Source organism: Pelodiscus sinensis, chromosome 3 (assembly GCF_052426305.1).
Source record: "Pelodiscus sinensis isolate ZL-2025 chromosome 3, ASM5242630v1, whole genome shotgun sequence".
Classification (NCBI taxonomy): domain Eukaryota; kingdom Metazoa; phylum Chordata; order Testudines; family Trionychidae; genus Pelodiscus; species Pelodiscus sinensis.
Genome location: NC_143054.1, coordinates 134,126,368 through 134,145,784, shown reverse-complemented (window position 1 = coordinate 134,145,784; position 19,417 = coordinate 134,126,368). Strand labels below are relative to the sequence as shown.

The 19,417-nt window shown below is 45.5% G+C and overlaps 1 protein-coding gene across 3 annotated transcripts in view; it reads left to right on the top strand.

The window, feature by feature from the left end:
- Nucleotides 1-19,417, top strand: part of AKT3 (AKT serine/threonine kinase 3) — a 258,135-nt gene that overhangs the window by 8,140 nt on the left and 230,578 nt on the right. For 2 of the 3 annotated variants that reach the window (XM_075924864.2, XM_075924865.2), the window contains exon 2: nucleotides 16,973-17,127. In XM_075924864.2, coding sequence (XP_075780979.1) covers nucleotides 17,082-17,127 — 46 coding nt within the window. In that variant the 5' untranslated portion in view covers nucleotides 16,973-17,081. Of the gene's footprint in view, nucleotides 1-16,972; nucleotides 17,128-19,417 lie in introns of those variants that run through there. The other variant, XM_006135203.4, reaches the window with a different exon arrangement.

Here is a 19,417-nt window from a genome sequence, read left to right as displayed (position 1 = left end):
AATATACATGTATGAACTTTTGTATACGAGTTCAGTTAGACTACTCACATTTGGAAAAGTGAAGGATCAGAGCCTAAGGACAGCATACAAACAGAGGGCATGAGAGAAGAGAAAGGGGTGAAATGGAATGGCGTGGTGAAGTGTGCATCTTGGTGCTTGATAACTAACTAAAATCCAGTTTAATGGGGATTTAAAATCTATCCCCTTAAGTGTCCATATGTGGCTTTAGAATCCTGATTTTAGGCATCCAGTTTTAAAAATGCTAAATCTTGGTCTTCAAGTTTATTTTGCTTGACTATTATGAGCCATTATTTGGCCTTTTAAAAACAACTTTATGTTTAAAAATGACAAATTAGTATTACCATTTTAATTTGTAGTCTGCTAACTATATTACATGTAATTTAAAATTCTCAGAGAATGCTGAACATAGCTCTGGTACTTATCATTACTTAATATCACTGCCAGGTTTAATCTCCTGGTGCCTTTTCTTTGAAATCTAGTTTTAAACGTTGTTAAGCTAAGGAGATTTGTTTAGTTTGAGTTAAAAGGCAAAACTGCTTAATGTTTTCCCTGTGTTACATTTCCACGACTCATCCTAATAAACTGTTGTACACATCGATGTGTGTTTTATTTTGTATCTTTTTTTTTGGTAAACTGTCAGTTTACAATTTAAAATAGTAGTTGTCAGTATATGTTTCGCATTGTCTTGAGAAGAACTGGCATGTTAAAATTGTTTCACCTGGGAAAAGAGAAGGTAAAAAGTACATCCTTCAGATTCTTAAAAGCTAGTAGAAAGATCCACTAATTTTTCCAGGTTTACATTTCTTTATGTAGGTAATGAGTTTTGGTTTCTTTGGTAAATTAAGAAATTACTAGGGCTAAAGCCTTGTGTTAGTCATTAGGAATACAGGCAGTCCCCGGGTTACGTATAAGATAGGGACTGTAGGTTTGTTCTTAAGTTGAATCTGTATGTAAGTCGGAACTGGCGTCAGCCGCTGCTGAAACTGATCAGTTTCAACCGCGGCTGAATCTGGATGCCAGTTCTGACTTACATACAGATTCAACTTAAGAAACCCAGGCATCCCCAAGTCAGCTGCTGCTGAAACTGATCAGCGGCTGATTCCAGGAAGCTCCAGGCAGAGTTACTCTGCCTGGAGCTTCCTGTAGTCAGCCGCTGGTCAGTTTCAGCAGCAGCTGTCTTGGGGACACCTGGGGCAGAGCAGCTGGGGTGCTGCTGGGTTGCTCCAGTAGCACGGCTCCTCGGCTCTACTGGAGCAACCCAGCAGCACCCCAGCTGCTCTGCCCCAGGCGTCCTGATTCAGCCACTGCTGAAACTGACTAGCAGCGGCTGAATCAGGACGCCTGGGGCAGAGCAGCTGGGGTGCTGCCCGGTTGGTCCGGAGCGGTGCTGCGGGACCAACCTGGCAGCCCCCAGCTGCTCTACCCCAGGGGTAGGTAAGAAAAGCCTGGTCTGCTGGGGGGGGGCACTAGCTGCACCCCCCCCCCCAGCAGACCAGGGGGACAGGAGCAAAGCCGCGGAGCACGCCCGCAGCGGGACAGCCCAAGTGCGCCCGGGCTGTCCCACTGCGGGCGTGCTCCAAGGCTTTGCTCCCCGTCTCCCTGGTCTGCAGGGAGACGGGGAGCAAAGCCTTGGAGCACGCCCGCAGCGGGACATCCCAGGCGCGCTTGACCCCAGGCGGCAGCTTTGCTCGGGTGTCCCTGGTCTGCTGGGGGGTCCAGTGGCTTTGCTGGACCCCCCCCCAGCAGACCAGGGGGACAGGAGCAAAGCCGCCCAGGCGGGGGGAGTCCCGCTGCCTGGGCGGCTTTGCTCCGGGGCAAACAAGCAAAGCCGCCCAGGCAGCGGGACTCCCGCCGCCTGGGCGGCTTTGCTCGGGTGTCCCTGGTCTGCTGGGGGGGGGGTCCAGCAGCTTTGCTGGACCCCCCCCCCCAGCAGACCAGGGAGACCGGGAGAAGCTTTTCTCGCCCCGGAGGACACAGGTGGCGATCCGCCGCCCGTGAGCTCCGGGGCGAGAAAAGCCCTGTTCGTAAGTGCGAATCCGACGTAAGTCAGATCTGCGTAAGTCGGGGACTGCCTGTAGTTTGTTTTTTTCATTATAAGGGGCTGCTTATTTTGAAATCTGTACTCCTGCTTTTCTTGGAGAATAATGCTAATTTCAAAATAGCTATTTCAAAATAGTGTCAGTGTAGATACTCCACTGCTGCAATTTTGAAATAACTGCTCCCCAGAGTAACTCGAACTAATTACTCTGTAGTGCTTCCTGGGGCTGTAAGTCGAGGTAGTGTGTCCACATTAATGGAACCTTCCTTGGACTAATTTCAAGGCTTCCCTGTAGTGGGGAGATGCTATTCTGATTTTGTAAAATAGGGATTTGAGTCAAATTTAGTTGTTTTGAAATAGTTTCCTAGGATAGACATGGTCTCTGTGTGCTGAATTTCTAAGATAGTACTGCATCAGTTGACACTTGATTCAGGTTTGGAATAAGGATGTTAAATTGCGGTTATCTGGCTAGTCGTGTAGTCAATACAATTTGTATTGACTACACACTTAGTCGATAAGGGACCACTTTGCAGAGCTGTAGCGGGGGTAGCTCTCAGACCTGGCTGGAGCCTGGACTGAGCAGTCCTGGCTTGCGCCAACTTGAGGAGCCACCTGCGCTGCGGCTCTGCATTTTAAATGTAGTAAGAGCTACTAGGCTCTTAATACATTTAAAATGCAGAGGTGCAGCATCCTGGACCAGCTCCCCTGTTCAGCAGCCTCTGTTCATGGCAGCCAGGGCTGACTTCTGGGAACCTCAAAGACGGGGGCTGCTGCTCGAGCAGCCTCTGCCTGCTGTGAGCCTTGGGCTGCCAGGAGCAGAGGCTGCTTTGCAGCAGCCCCCCATCTTCCTCCCACTGATCGAGCCAGCAGGGGAAGGGAAGTAGTGGCACCATGCAGATGGTGCTGGGGGGAGGGGAAACCTGCTTTTAAGCTGGCTGCCCCTAGCACTGGCTCCTATTCCTCCCCCTCTGCCTCTCATACAGAGGCAGCGGGAGGTAGGGGACGCGAGAAGCTGAGTACTCCACTCGACTACCTGATAAGCAGGGCCGGCTTTAGGAAGTGCGGGGCCCAATTTGAACCACTTTGGCGGCTCTCCGGCCCTCCCCCCCAGGATTTTTTGTTGAAGGGGGAAAAAAAAACACGCACAACAAACCACAACCACACACAAATATCACATCAGAAGTAGATCTGATCAAAATGTAGTTGAACTTTTTTTTTAAAAAAAGCCATCCTTTATTATTCAAAATTTTACACACAATTAAATCAGTTGCCTTAAGTGTAAGTCAAATATTTTCAATTGCAAACTATCCAATTTTTTCAATAAAGTTTAAAGTTTGATTTTTTAAAAAGTTATCAGAGGGCGTTGCAATTTTCTGTTACATTGATTTACTTTTTAAATAGCAAAAATTGAGTCTTTGTTAAGAAAGTGTCAGTTCTGTGGTCAAATTCCAGTCCTTAGTGATTTCAGCACCAATGATTTCACTAGGTAATATGGTACCTCATCACCATTGCCTCCTTTGCACTGCTCTCCAACACATTGCCTGCATGTTGAGTCCAAGATCAGTCTAGACAAGATTTTATCAATGATTTTTGCTCAAGCGATCACTGAGACAGACAAGCACTCTCAATTGATTCTAGTCAGCTCTGCCTTGAAACACTGGGGCTGTGTCTAGACTGGCAAGTTTTTCCGCAAAATCATCTGCTTTTGCGGAAAAACTTGCCAGCTGTCTACACTGGCCGCTTGAATTTCTGCAAAAGCACTGACGATCTCATGTAAGATTGTCAGTGCTTTTGCAGAAATACTATGCTGCTCCCATTCGGGCAAAAGTCTTTTTCTGAAAACTTTTGCGCAAAAGGGCCAGTGTAGACAGCGCAGATTTGTTTTCCGCAAAAAAGCCCCGATTGCGAAAATGGCGATCGGGGCTTTTTTGCGGAAAAGCGCGTCTAGATTGGCCACAGATGCTTTTCCACAAAAAGTGCTTTTGCGGAAAAGCATCCTGCCAATCTAGACGTGCTTTTCCGAAAATGCTTTTAATGGAAAACTTTTCCGTTAAAAGCATTTCTGGAAAATCATTCCAGTGTAGATGTAGCCTGGATGTAAAGTGTCAGATATAAGTGAGGACTCCCAAATAAACTCTACACCACCAGAAATAAAACCTGTTTCCATCTTTTGTGGCTTTCAGTTAGATGTGACTCATTATCCTCTGCTTAGTGTTCAAGTTATGGTAGACCCTAAGCTAGGTCATATTAATTTCAGGTCTTTTAATCATACAGTATGGATAACAACATTTCATTCTCTCAGCTCCAAGTCTTAAGTGAATTTCAACCCCCAATAAGCCAAAATTGATCACCTTGACACAGCAAGTGTGTCTAATGATCGCTGTGGCAAAGTAAGTTGTCTGTATAAATAAGGTCTGCTCCTGAAGCTTTTTCCTACAGTTGATTAACAGATGGCAGTAGATAGCTCACTCAGACCACTGGCTGATAATAGTTAGTCACCCTGACCAGTCATTAACCATAGTCATGGACTCACCCTACTCTCCATTGTCTCTGATTCTCTGATGACCTGTGACAAAAAAGGAGGGTGGAAAGGGAAATTGAAGGGAAAGACCTCTCTAAATTCACCGAAGAGCAGTATTGCCAAACCAAAGATCACAAGGAACGCCTACACAAAGTTATGAGAATGGTCTACAAATCATAAGATATTTTAAAAATAAAACATGTTGGATTTTTATTGGCCTTTTGTTTGAGTATTTAGGGTTCATGTTTTAAAGCTTTCTTCCTTAGCTGTAAGGCCCGGAAGTATAGAGAATTTTTTTTAAATGAAAGCTGAGATTCCTACATAATCAACTGACTCCAGGCTTTTAGAAAAACACCAAATGTTTTGAGACTCATGGTAAAACAATGGAGGAATTCTTGTGAGCCCATGCTTTGCCCACAGTATAAATAAAAACAACAACAACAACAGTATCTTTTCCACTAAACATCCTAATGAGATACTGCAAATGGTGAACTGAATTCAACAGCTCCTGATATGAACAGGTATCAACCTAATTTTTCATATTTGAGATGGGTTACCAGGAATCATATATGATAATATGAAATCTTTCCACTCTCAAGTCAGCATATTCACAAAGCACCTATAATTTTGATCCATTTTATATTATTTTTCTCCCAGGGGCAACTGACCCCTCTGGCCCCCTCACTACGCCACTTCCCCCCCTCCTGCAGATCTATCATCTTATGCATGTGCAAGATCTATGAGAGCCGTCCCATGAATCTGCAGTTAGTGTCTGTGGTGCCTGCTTCTGGGTGGTGTCTCAATGCTGCCTCATTCACCTCCAAAGAGGGGGCTTCCCAAAGCAGGCCCTTGTTGCTTACCTCCAAGGCATCTACAGGTCCAGTCTCCTTTCAATAGTCCCACTTCCCAGGGCTCATTGATCTTGGATCTGGCTTCCATCCCCTCTCCAACCCTCATCAGAACTACTGTTTATTCTTTTCATAAGCCAGAAAATTAACCCACCCAGTCTTACATCCCCTAGGCAGGGAATGAGCCTACATTAGGCCCCAGCTGGAGTATCATGTCTATTTCTGGGCGCCACATTTCAGGAAATGTGGAGAAAGTCCAGAGAAGATCAACACAAATGATGAAAGGTCTAGAGAACATGAGATATGAGGCACGGCTGAAGAAATTGGCCTTGTTTATCTTGGAAAAGAGAAGACTGAAAAGGGACATGAGAGCAGCTTTCAAGTATCTAAAATAGTATCATAAGAAAGAGGAAGAAAAATTGTTCTGCTTGGCCTTTGAGGTTAGGATGAGAAGCAATGGGCTTAAATTGCAGCAAGGGAGGTTTAGGTTGGACATTAGGAAAAACTTCCTGCCTGTCAGGGTGGTTAAACACTGGAATAAATTGCCGAGTGAGATTGTGGAATCTCCATCACTGGAGATATTTAGGACCAGGTTAGACAGACACCTGTCAGGGATGAGCTAGAGCAACTCAACTTTGGAAGCCCCAGGGGCCACACTGATACTTACAGAACATGCTGAGAGCCTCAGCTTAAGTGTGGTTGCATATGCAAGCAAATATATACAAATAGCTTCTCTCACACTGACAGGCATGAATACAAAGATTAAGGCAAGATCACACAACACACAGGCCCCATTTAAGTCAGTTCTGCTGATATTAATAAAATGCAATATTTACCCGATTTCTACCCATGTGACAGCACTTTTCATGAGCAGTGACAGTCCAAGAATTTAACTACTAAAACACATCAACAGAAGATCATTATACTGACTACTTTTTTGTTTTGGCTCCCACTCGCCGGCCATGTGTTGATCCCCACATAAACCCAAACTGCACCGCGGGTCGCAAACAAACTGGCCGTGAGCAGCATACCAAGTTATTAATAAATATTTTTAAACCTTTCCCTTTTCTCTCTGCTGCCATGTCGCCTCTCCTTGCTCCATCATCTCCCCTGGTGCCTGCTGCCCCCAAACTCCTCACCTTCCTCTGTTGTCCTGACCCCTGCCCTTCTCACTGCCCTCAGCCCTCCTGCGACCTGCCCCCCTCCACTAGCCATTCTCTCCCCCCTGTGCCCACTCCTCCAGTAGCCCCACTCTGCTCATGTGAGCTACCCCTCCTCATCCCCTCTTCTAACGCCTCCCTTGCCTCTGTCCTCTGCTGCAGGTGTCTGCCCTTCTGCTTCACCCCAAAATCCCCTGGCACCTGCATGTTCCCTTAGCCCTGCACCCTCCTGGTGCCTCCCCCTTCCCTTACTGCTCCTGCCCCCTTTGCCCTCTTTTTCCCTGATGCCCACCCCCTCACCACCCTCTGCCCCCTGTTCCCCTCCTGCCCCTCTGTGCCCTCACACATGCCTTGCTCCATCGCCACTTTTCTCATGCCCACCCCTTCTTTCAGGCCTTCTCCCAGCACCTCCCGTTCTAGGCCCCAATGCCCTTCCCCTCACCCTCGCCTAAGCCTAAGCCCCTTCCCTTTCCCCCCACCCCACCGCACCGCCGCCGCACAAGCCTGTTCCCTACCTTCTACCTTCCACTTTGTGGTTGCGGGGCCGCGGCCGGGGTCTGCGTTCAAGCCCCGGAGGCTGAAGCCGGAACCAGCGAGGCCCCGCAACGTGGCCTCCCAGGACTTTTAAAATCACGGGCTGTGACGTGATGTCACGGCCTGGGCATCCTCCCCCACATGCAGCACCGCACATGGGCAGCAGCAGGCGGTGAGAAGGAGTCACGCACGACAGGGACTAAGGGGGATGCTCTGGGGGCGGGGTGGGGGGACGCGTGGGGGGCCAGCAGGAGGTTCTGGGGCCCAGTACAGGCAGAGCCGGGGGGGAGACCCAGCTCCACATAGTGGTGGAGCAGGGCCCCGGCTCTGTAACTGGCCAGCACTTCCGGGTTCAGGGGCACGGGACCCCCTTGGGTGTGGGGCCCGATTCAGCCGAATCGGTCAAATTGGCCTAAGGCTGGCCCTGCTGATGAGCTTATGCTTATCGAGTAGTCAGCTACTCAACTAACATCTCTAGTTTGGAAGTATGTCTTTGCAGCCATAAGGGCTAGAAATTTAATTAAAAAAATGTGGAATAGCTGAATGTAATTGATTAATACTTGTTGCATAGCATCCCAAAGCAGAGAAGGGAAATGTTAATCATTGGTTTTCAAGTTGAATCTTTTAAAATGTAACTTAAGAATTATTTATCTTATTGGAGTTAAATATTGAACTTACATCAAACATATTGAAAAATAGATTTCTATGCATGCATATGATAAATCACATGCATGATTTACTATTACAGCACTGGAGGATATTGTAGAAGTTGCTGCTGTTACAGGGAAAAACAACCCAATCCATCTATATATACTAGAAGATTTACCCAGTGTTGGTTGGATCCTTAACTCAGTTAATACTTTTTGGTAAATAAAATGAAAAGGTACATTCTTCATTTAAATCATTGCTCTGGAATAAGGCTGGGGGTGAGGTGTTGAGTATGCAGGCTTCCCTGGGAGGGAAGACTACCCCAGCCCTCTCTTACCACAGCAGCTTGGGGCCAGGTGAGATGTTAAATATCAGTTAATTTACTAGTTGAGTAGTCGATGGAATTTCCATTGATTACTCAACAGGCACTTCTGCATTCCTCCTTTGAAATGTACAAACTCCATGTGTCCCGCTGACTCCGGGCTGCATGTGGGCGTACCAGCTTTGAAATGTACAAGAGTCGCCAGAGCGGGCTCTTGTGCATTTCAAAGTGGTAGTGCCCTCATTGTGCCTGGAGTCAGCAGGGGACTCTCTAGCTGACTGCTGGTTCCACACGGCATTTCCCCAGAAGATCCCAGATTCCACGGAAATACCTAGCGGAGCCCAGGATCAGCGAAGGAGTCCTCAGCTGACCCTGGGCTCCAAGCGGTGTGGTGTTTCAAAGTAACAGTGCCAAACAGCTGATCTCCCTCCCCCCATTTGCTGCCTCTATGTGATAGAGGCAGCAAGCGGGGGGGGGGGGGAGGGCGGAGGCGGAAGGGCGGGGAAATCAGCTAGTTGACTACCTATCCAATGAGCATTTGCTTATCGGATAGTCGACTAGTCCTTAATATCCTTAGTGAGAAGTGCCGCTCCAAGGCTACTGCAGCTCCAGCATGCACAGTTGGGGGAGTGAGTGCATGTCTTCTGGCTGGGGCAGATGCAGGTGTATCTGTCCCCTGTGCTCCCCACCCACAGTGAGGAATGCAGCAACCTTTGCACTTTCCCCTCACTCCACCATGAAGGTGAATAGCTCAGCGATGTTTCCATATGAATGGGGTGGAGGAGAGCTTTAGTCCTCCTCAAAGGGCTCCTGTGGGATGGGAGGCTCAGAGCTGGGGTAGTCCCAGACCGGGAGGATTGTACGCGCTCAGCCAGCCACTTTCACTTGCTTAGTGATTCTATCTGTATCTGTACGATTTTATGAGAAGCTGTCCCATTCCAGCACATCCCATTTTCCATGCAGAACCAAACCCTTACGTTGCTTTGTCTTATGATAGTAGGAAGCTGTATACTAAATTTGGTGGCCCTTTAGGAGGAGTGCTTGAACAAAGAAACTGACAAGCTTTCTCAAATATATATTAGATTTTCCAGCAATAGATGAATATAAAATAAATTATTTTAGGGAGCAGTTGGCGGCAAGAGATCTTTTAACTCTAGTTCTTTAATGCACAGCGTTTTCTTGCTTTGTTAGATAAACTTACTCCATAATACTTTGGTACTGTCATTGCAATTTAAAATTCCCAGTATTTGTTATGTATCGAGTGTAACTGACAATATATGAACAGAAATATTTCAGTTATATCTGTTATGGCAAAAGTTAATATTTTTCCGTGAATTATTTTTGTCTGTCATTGAAACACTTTGAATAAGAGGAAATTCTATTCTAAAACATGCCCCTAGATCAGCAATCATGTGTCCTATCACTAATTTCATTTAAAATGGGTCTTCTAGGAAAGATTCATTTCCTTAAGAAATATGACATAAATATAGTACTTTGCTTTTTCTAACTGTAAATTAAAAAAACAAAAAAATCATTGTTTAATGAGGCACGGTAAAACGTTTTTTCAGCTAAATAAAGCTCTGTTATATTTATTATTTTGTATATACTATATTTTAATTTCTATTTTCATGTCTATTCAGTATTCTCCCAGGCCTAATATATTGTCTTGTCTCCAGCATTTACATTCCATTTCAAGCTCACATGATCCCTCAATGTGATTAAAATAAACCAGGATAGATAAAAATAGATTATTTAAAAAAAATAAAAAAGCATTTTTTATTTAAATCTGATTTTTAAAATTATAATCAGTAACATTATTTTTTTTATTTAAAAATATGTTACAATTAAATTTAATCACAAACATGTTACACATACATTTATAGTCTCATAAAAATGAATTAATGGCTCTAGTCTGTCTAGCTTAAGTATTAGCTCTTGCATCTTGAAAGTTCTCAGCTTCTAGTTTCTGTTTATCAGCAGACTAAAAAATAACATGTGCAAAGAAAGACACGGGCTGGATAGGATTGTTTTTGTTCTGTGCTTATGTGGTGGTGGACCTTGACCAAGCATAATAGAGGAGTTACTTAAGACATTTTCTTAAAGACAGACACACAATATATAGGAAAGGATGGATACAGTATAGAAGGGGGCTGTGAAGTGAATTGGAAAGAGAAAGAGAATATATTACTCAGCAAACACACAGCTTCCTATAATGGCTTCTGGGTGTCATAGACACCCTGTCTGGGAATATTTTGAAGACATTTGTTCCCTGGGTCAAAAAGGAAAATGTGTCAAGTGTAAGCAGTAGAAGATGACTATGCAGGGCCTAGTTGCAAGAATGAAATATCATTGGGAAAACTGCTCATTGGGAGAAAATGATTTAGATGAAGATGTGGATATGGCTGAGTGGATCAAACTGTTAGTAACTTAAATAATTCGCTTTGCAATGCATCATTCTTGAAGACAGTATCTATGCCTTGCAGTATAAGTGTGCTTTGACAAGTAAATTCCCAAATTAGAAAAAAAGTTTATCTTAGCTAATCCTTAGGACTTGTTAACTAGGGTTAGAATCTCACTCAAGTATACAATACAGAAAGCTTCAGTAGGTGAAATTTAGAGTTGCCAGTTGCCACTGCGTGTCATTTTCTTATTCTGTATTAAGTATATACCCCTTATTTTGGAACATCATGGCCATGGACCGTAATGGTAATGTCTTAAGTCTATTCCCTATTTTACTTAAGCATAACTTGGCTTTTACAAGACAACCACATTCTATACTTGTTTTCTCAAAAAACAGAGAAGTGCTAGTTAGGGATGTAAGTGACTAGTCGGCCACCCGATAAGCCTAGGTTTAATGAGTAGTCAAGTCACTATTCGAGTAGTCGCTCCCCCCCACTTGCTGCCTCTGAATCAGAGGCACCAAGCAGGGGGAGGGAGGATTTAAAAGCCGTTCCCCCAGCACCATCTTTGTGAGGGAGGCAGAGGCACAGCAGGGGAAAAAGTGTGAGCGGGGACCAAAGGTGTCCCCACTTTCGTGGGATCCATACTACTGCACCTCTCCTTTTGAAATGTACAAGAGCCACCTGCTTTTGAAATGTACAAAGGGAGAGGTGCAGTAGTTGGGACCCCGCACAAGCAGGGACTGCTTTGGTCTCCTCTCGTGCAGGTTGCCCACTGTGCCTCTGCCTTTGAAATGTACAAGAGCTATGAGGCAGCTTTTGTACATTCCAGAGGCAGAGGTGCAGCAACATAGCGAGTGCCCCACTTATCAACTAGTCGAGTAGTCGATGAAAATTCCTTTGACTACTTGATTAGCTAATTAATTGAAAGGTAACATTGCTAGTGAGTTCAATGGGTCTCATACCAAAATTAAGTGCACTAAGCGAAGTCAGCCTGATCTTTTTTGGTAACTTGATTTAAATCATTGATTTTTTTTGGTCACTTTATTTCACGGTGGATTGATTTAAATATCACCCCAGTCAGAATATTTAAAATTGAAGTTTAGTCAATCCTCACTCCCTACCAGGAATTAAGGTTTCCTGTCCCAAACACTGAAAAAAAGCTTTTTTGTTCACCTCCTGCTATGACTGGTGTACAACAATGGGAAAACGATTGTACTGAGGAACAGTGAAAGTGACTATAAATCAGGGATGGGCAATAATTTTTGATGGGGGGGCCACTCCAAGGTTTTGGATAGTGTTTGAGGGCTGCACTCTTCCATGACATTAATGGAGGAGGTGCAGGTTCTGGGATGGAGGCTGGGTGCAGAAGGCAACTTGGGAGTACCATATTTTCCAGCATATAAGACGACTTTTGATGTTAAAAAACATCCCCCAAAATCGGGGGTCGTCTTATACGCCGGGTATGTGGCTTTGCAAAGTCTCGGGGGAAGCCGGCGGCGGTGCATCCCAGGTGCGCCTGAGCTGCCCCGCCGCCGGAGCCCCTCCGCAGCTTTTCAAAGTCGGGGCATCCTCAGAGGCTTTGCTCCCAGTGTCTCTGGTCTGCTGGAGACGGTCCCCAGCAGACCAGAGGCACCGGGAGCAAAGCCTCAGAGGTGCGGGACCCTGCCGCTGCTGCGGCTTTGCTCCCGATGCCTCTGGTCTGCTGGGGACCGTCTCCAGCAGACCAGGGACACCGGGAGCAAAGGAGGCGGAGGGGCGCTGGGGTACAAGACGAAACCTTATCTTTAACTAAAAAATTAGGGGGTCGTCTTATACGCCCAGTCGCCTTATACGCCGGAAAATACGGTAAGTGATTGGGGTGCAAGAGGAGGTCTGGGGTCTGGGAGGGAGTTTGGGTGAAGGAGACAGTTCTGACCTGGGGCACTGGATTGGGGTGTAGGGCTTGGGTTGTGATCTAGGGTAGGGGATTGGAGTTGTGACATACAGCCCCCTCCTGCCGTGACTTAGGGCAGGGGACTGGGATGCCGGAGGGAGTGCAGGGGTTTGGGTTGTGACTTTGTGGAGGGGATTGGGACGCACATTCTGTAAGGGGGTATGGGTTCAGGAGGGGGGACAGGATTTGGCTTATGTGGTGTAGGAGGCAGAAGTTGGGGGGCTTCTGTGGGGTAGGAGGCAGAAGGTTGCGGGGAGAGAAGGGCTAGGTAGACAGACGCAGGCTTTGACTGCGAGACTTGCCTAGGCTACTCCTCACCAACAGCCCAGCAGGGTTCTCAGGCTCCCTGCCTGCCCCACCTCCTAGCACAGGCTGCAGGGACCTTCTGCGTTGGTGACTAAGAACCTGAGGGGATGGGGGCATGGTGCTTCCTGTGCTGGCTGTTTTTCAAATAGGCAGCTTCTGTTGGCCAGAAATTGGCAGGAGGTGGGTGTAGCCCGTGAAGCATCATTCCCCCCTCCCTGGGCTCACAACTGAGAGAGAGAAACGGCTGCAGCAGCCCCTTTTCTGAGCTGTGTGTGTGTGTGTGTGTGTGTGGGGATGTGTGAGGCAAGCAGGAGTCTGCCTGAGGCTCCCAGCTGTGTCCACGGGCCAGATCCTTCCCCCTGGCTGAATTTTGCCCAGCACTGCTACAGGTGATTATGTCCATCTGATCCACTCAGTATCCAGCTACTCTGGAACTTCAGATGTGTTGGAACATCAGAGTTGGCTTTGGATGATATTGTTAGTTGTTTAAAAAAAGCCTCATCCACTTCCTCCACCTGTAGAAGACTCCTGGCATGACATCACCCTTGTTTTTAATCCCTTTTAGCCTAACCCAGAGACTCTCAACACTTCCGTCTCCTATGTTCATCTCTACCTCACTCCAAGTGTGTTCATTTTTAATACATAAGGCAACACCTCCTCCCTTTTTTCCCTGTCACCCACTAACATCAGCCACTAAGGGTAATTTTCACTGCTTAACTGGTTCCATCCCTAATTATGACTGTTAAAATCTTAGATATGGCCTCTGTTAAATTACAACTATGAAATGTGGACATTCAGATAATCAATAAATTACAATCCTTAAAATTATGTAGTTAAAAAGTATTCTAAAATATTGAGAAACCATGAAAGCAATAAAAAGGTATCTGAGATAGGAACTCAGCAAATGCTACTAAGAGATTTTATGGGAAAAAAGATTTGATTTGCAGGACACATTTTTAAGGAGGACAGCTTGTTGAAGGCCTTGAAGGAGAAAGTTGTTGGTTTAAAAAAAAAAATCTTGATTAGACAGTATCCTGGAGGGAATCAAAAGAAGATCTGGCTCTCAAACGGTATGTCTACACTGCACGCTGATTTCTAAATAAGCTACTTTGGAATAGAAACTCTGAAATAGCTTATTTCGAAATAGCGAATCTACACTACAAATGCCTGTTAAAGAAATAGAGCATCCACACTGATTGGAGCCTCAATCACACTTAAAGCCCCTTGGAAGCACTTCAGGCAGGGCACCAGGAAAGCACTGACTTCCTGGAGCTGCTTCCAGAGGTTATCTGAGGCTTATTCCTAAAGGGACCACTCCTCCCCCCGCCCCGTACAGTTGTGTCTCAGGCTCCTCTCCTTTGTCTACCTCCTTGAGGAACAGCAAAGCCTTTTCATTGCCCACTCTGGTTACCCTTGCAGACACCACATCACTCTAGCTATGGAGCCAGACCTGCCTCTAAGTAGTCGATGGCTCTTAGACCCCATGCTGCACCTCTGCCTGCAGTTACTCTAGGCTACCCTTGTGACTCTGCAGGAAGAGGACACTCAACTCATTGGGGGGCATCTCTTCTCCTCTCTCCACATGCTGCTCATGCAGCACGACCCCTTCCCTGTACACTTCGCCACCTCTTCTGGCAACTGGACATCAGTTTCCTTCCTCTGTTGATACAATAAAGCAGACCTTTCGGTTTGAAATAAGAAACTCTATTTTGTGTTTAATTGGGGTAATTGCATCTGGGGAAAGAACGTGGGAGGCAGGAGGGAGAGGTTCAGGGATGGGGCTGGGAGTGGCGCCTGCTTCAAGTGGTCCCACCGCCTCATGTGCATGGTCCTTGGCGGCCACGGAGGGTGGGACTAGGGGCAGAAGCCGGAGGGGCAGGAGCTGGGATGAGAGTGGCAGCAGGAGCTGCCATGAGGCAGTCTATGGCAGTGGTGTAAGCTGCACACATGGTCTGGGCCTGCTGCAAGAGCTTCTGCCAGGTTGTGCGGTGCAGCTCCATGTCCGCCTCTAGAGACTGCTGCAGGACACACAGGCAGGTGATGTGCTCCCCCTGTAGGTTTTCTTGGGATTGTCTTTGCCTGTGGGTCATGTGGGGTCTGGAGGCTGGTTGTGCCCCCTGTGGACCAAGCTGTCTGTCATGCAGGCATACATATTGGCATTTCACTGTCTGACGTGTTGATCCAGGAAGTTGTTCTGCTCCCCCCAAATCTCAGTGAGATCCAGGATGTCCGCGTCAGTCCACAAAGACATCCTCCTCTTTTGGCCCTGCGCACTGGCTTGGGTGCTGGCTGCAGCTGGGCTGGCAGCTGTGGAGGCCTCAGATGGCATGCTGGGGTCTGCCATGGCAGATGTAGGGCAAAGCAGGGTGTTGCTGTGTGGCACTGGAGTAGCAGGGCCTGCTGTGTGCCACAAGCCCGTTCTGCTGTGGTGGACTGTAGAGTTCTGATGAGTGTGGCCAGAGTGACCAGCAGGGCACCTGTGGGAAGCCCTGGAGGTCACTTATTTTGAAATAGCTCTAGCTGCTCTGTCAACACACGCCTTATTTCAAAATGGGTGTTATTACTCGTAAAATGAGGGTTGCAGAAGTCAGAATAAGAAGCCCATTATTTTGACATTATTTCAAAATAATGCGCTTTCTGTGTAGACTCTCACTTTATTTTGAAATAACGCTAGTTATTCCAAAAATAACACTGCTGTGTAAATGTGCTCAAAGAGATGAGCAGCGGGTTAATACAGAGTATGTTGCCATGGTTCCAAACTTCTAGTAATGGAGATATCATATGTAATTGTTATAAATTGTACAGGTTGGACCTCCTTGGTTCAATCCTACATGAGATTGAAATTGGAGTAAAAATGTTCCTGAAAAATATTTTGGGGTATGTAAAGTGTTATGTCTTAATCACTCTCAGACCACAGTAATTTAAAAACTCTAATGTGAATTGCACAAGTTAAATGTCTCATTGAGCCATGCATAAAATGTGTAAAATAACCTGGAACATTTACTAATAAATTTTGTTTTATAAGGTATAGAGGCAGTGGCAGGGGAGATGGGGCTTGTGTGTAACCTTGAAGGTTAACCAATGAGCCCAGACTCATTGATTAACTGTTTAAACATGTATACAAACACTACTCTAGTGCTATCACACATTTACACTCACTGAGCTATATACTAAGTGTGAACGATAATAATGCTTTATAAAACAAAGAATATATAAACAACGAAGTGTGTACACTTCCAGTGCTAGAGCCTGTATCTCCTGTGTATGTGGTTATGTGCATGTGTCTCTCTTCACCATCAGAGAAGTTCATTTTCTCTGCAACCCTCATCCCCTTCTCTCCTTGATTTAGTTTTTCTCTTGTAATTACATCCCTGCAAATCTGTAGATATCTGCTTTATATCTACAAGCATCTGCAAATGTCGATGAGGATATCTCAGGCTCATTTTTGCAAATGTGGATGTAGACAACAATTTTGTATTTGTGCAGGGCTCTAATTGTGATGTGGTGCAGACTCCCGGAGAGAAGTGTTTAGGAGGAAATAGTATGGCTGACAGCGATGCTTCTGGGTATAAGGGTTGGTTATAGCCTCTAAAAACTGTTGAAAGTTGAGAGAGAATATGTACTTCTGCATGCCCTAGAATTATGCCTTTTTGGGCTAATGTCAACTCTTAAGAGGGTTTTTTTAAATATGTTTTTTTTTAACCTGTCATTTATAATCCGTAACTGGCTTCAGATTGAAATATTTAAGTAACTTTACTTCTAGTGTATATGTGTGGTATACTATTTCTTGTTGTTCTTCATGAGTGATGTGCACCCGGCACTTCGTTTTTTATTTATTTAAAACAGGAAACAAGAGCACTCGAACTTTAAATAATAAAACAATTAATGAATTACAGTACATGGACTTTGAAACAGGGAAAGGTGCTGTAGATCCAGCTTTGGATCTTCTAGTCACCATTGACAGTCTTCTTTAATTGCGTTCCAAAAAGTAGTTGGACAGGACTCTACAGTCTTCAGTTGGTATAAGTGATAATAGCTTATTTGCAACAACTATATTTTAGTTGAAAGTTCTGTTTATTGTTGAAACCTACCATAAGACCACAGAAATACTTTCCTTATGGGGCTATTAAAAATTATTTTAACAGGCACTTAAAAAATGGGTCAATCAATGAGAGAGATTTGAAAAGACTTAACTTCTGGACTGAAGAGTTAAAATGATTCTCTAATATTTCCTTCCAGGCTGACTCATCATTAGAGACTGGGAAGGGCAGCAGAAGAGAAGCCAAACTTTTAAGCTGATAACTCAACAGAACTTTCCTCTGTGTTGAGGGCTCAGAGTGGAGTCATCATGAGCGATGTTACCATTGTGAAAGAAGGCTGGGTTCAGAAGAGGGGTAAGTTCAAATATAAACAGAAAATTCTTCTAACGTATAGCACGCTATCATTATTGAAAAGACTAATACTTTGCTGGAATGTTCTTTCCCAGTTAACAGCAAGCATTAATGTAACAATCTCTTAATGCAACAATTCAGAATACATGAGCACCCAAAATTAGGCTTGTGATTAGTGGTTATATATGTGAGGAATCTTGAAAAGTCACAGGGACTATTTGCATAAAGTCAAGCATGTGCCTAGCTGTATTTAATTTTCCAAATTAAAGAGCAATTTTGTATTAATTGAATTAAATTTAGCTTTTGGGTTTACTGTGTATAGTTATCATTGAATGATATAATACATTGAGGAATGTGAAGTTCTTGATCTTTGATTTAGTGATATGCCTTTTGCATATTTTAGAAACATTTTCTTGTATAAAGTTTATTTTTTAGCTTTTGCTGATTTGGGAACAAATATCTCTGACATGGAGGCCAGTTTAAAAATTTCTTAGTACTAAAGTGGACCTATAGCAAGATTGGGCATTTAGTTGATTAGGTAGTGCATATGGGAAAAAAATGCCTTAAAAATGTTTACACTGGGAAATGTGTTTCTGTTTAATCTCATGAACTTTTATTTTACAAATAAAATTGAGCACACTTATCAGTTAAGGTATAACTGTTCTTTTAAAACAAATACTTAGTATTTTCTGTCTGGTCCTTTTCTTTAAGTAGCTTAACTTAATTGAAGCTGTTGGCAGTTACAAGCTTCATTTTGAAACTAACCCAAAGGAGTCACTTTAAGAGAGTATGGCATGATTTTTCCATTTTGAAATTGCTTTTATACTCCCCCACTGAATGTTAACAAAGATCTTTCTTCTTCGAGTGATGTCCCCATAGGTTCTCCACTGTAGGTGCTGGGCTTGCCCCAGCGCCGCAGGACGGAGATGTTCAAAGCTGTACCCGACCGGACCGTACATGTGTGGCAGGGCATCTCCCGGCGTTCGCAGTCTCCCATGCTGCGCGATCCGGTCACAGCCAGTTCCTCTTCAACCGCCTCAGGCTGCAGATGGAGCAGATCCTCTCTCCTCGTTATCCAGTGTTTGAGAGACAAAACTCTACATTCTTCAACTTATCTTTACTTAATACCGGTTCCCATTATGGTTTTCTTCTTCTCCTTAAAAAAAAATTCTCTTCATAATAGCTTGTTCGAACTCTTCTATGGCTAAGTTTGCGTTTCTCTCCTTACCCAGTTAACCATTGTATATAATTAAAAAAAAAAAGAAGAAAAGAAGTTTTTCATTCTCGGCTAAAATGCCTGGGTCCCCGGGTTTCAAAAATGCTCCCTATGCTGGCCTCTGATGGCCAAGAAGCATGTATCCGCTCTCTGGGAGAGAGCCATGTGCTGCAGAAATGCGTGAATTGCTCTAAGCTAATGGCCAGGGCTCGCCACGACTGTGCAATGCAGCTGAGGATGATTTTATTTGACAAAGCCCTTCAGCCCCAGGATCATCTTCGCAGCCGAGCACAAGTCAACAGCCGCAAAAGAGGAGTGCCTCCTCCCCAACTCAGGCATCCCCGAAGAAGTCCAAGCCATCCCTGGCCAGATCGCTGCCCTTGACATCTCAGAGCAAGCCTAGTTCAGGAGTGAAGTCAGCCGCTTCCTCCACCAGTGCTCAACCTTCCTCTCGAGTTCCCAAAAGGGCAGAATTGGCTGGAACATTGGGCCACTTAGCTGCTGCTTCCAGAACAGTGGATCCGACAGTTTCGGTACTGCAGCCATCGGCACCATCCGCAGCGTCGGAACCACAAACACAGTCGGCACCGACCAGAGCCCCTCTGGTACCAGAGCTAGATTCAGCACTGACTCGGGCATGGGAGCAAACAAGTCAGATGCCGGCATGGGAACTCATGGAACTGGCCCCAGCGTGAGACCATACGGCACCATCTACAGCATGGAACCATGAGCCGCTAACTCCTCCACGGCACCAACCGGCACCGTTGGCACGCAGCCGTGATGTGGAATGGGGTCAGGATGCACGGTCTTGGCCTCATTACCACAGGCCGCCCCCCTCGGTGCTGGAACACACGGCACCAGCTTCGGCATACCCGGCACCAGAGACATCGGCACTGGCTAAAGCACAGGTGAAGACTCATCACTGCCATCGCCACCTTTAGCATTCTTGCTGACTCCCTCTCCCTCTCCACCAGCACCATCTAGCTGGAGATCTCCATGGCTTTCTCGGAGATATGCAGCACCAGATAGGCTACCATCACCGTTCCTAACACCTCCAAGGGTTGCCAGAAGAGACTC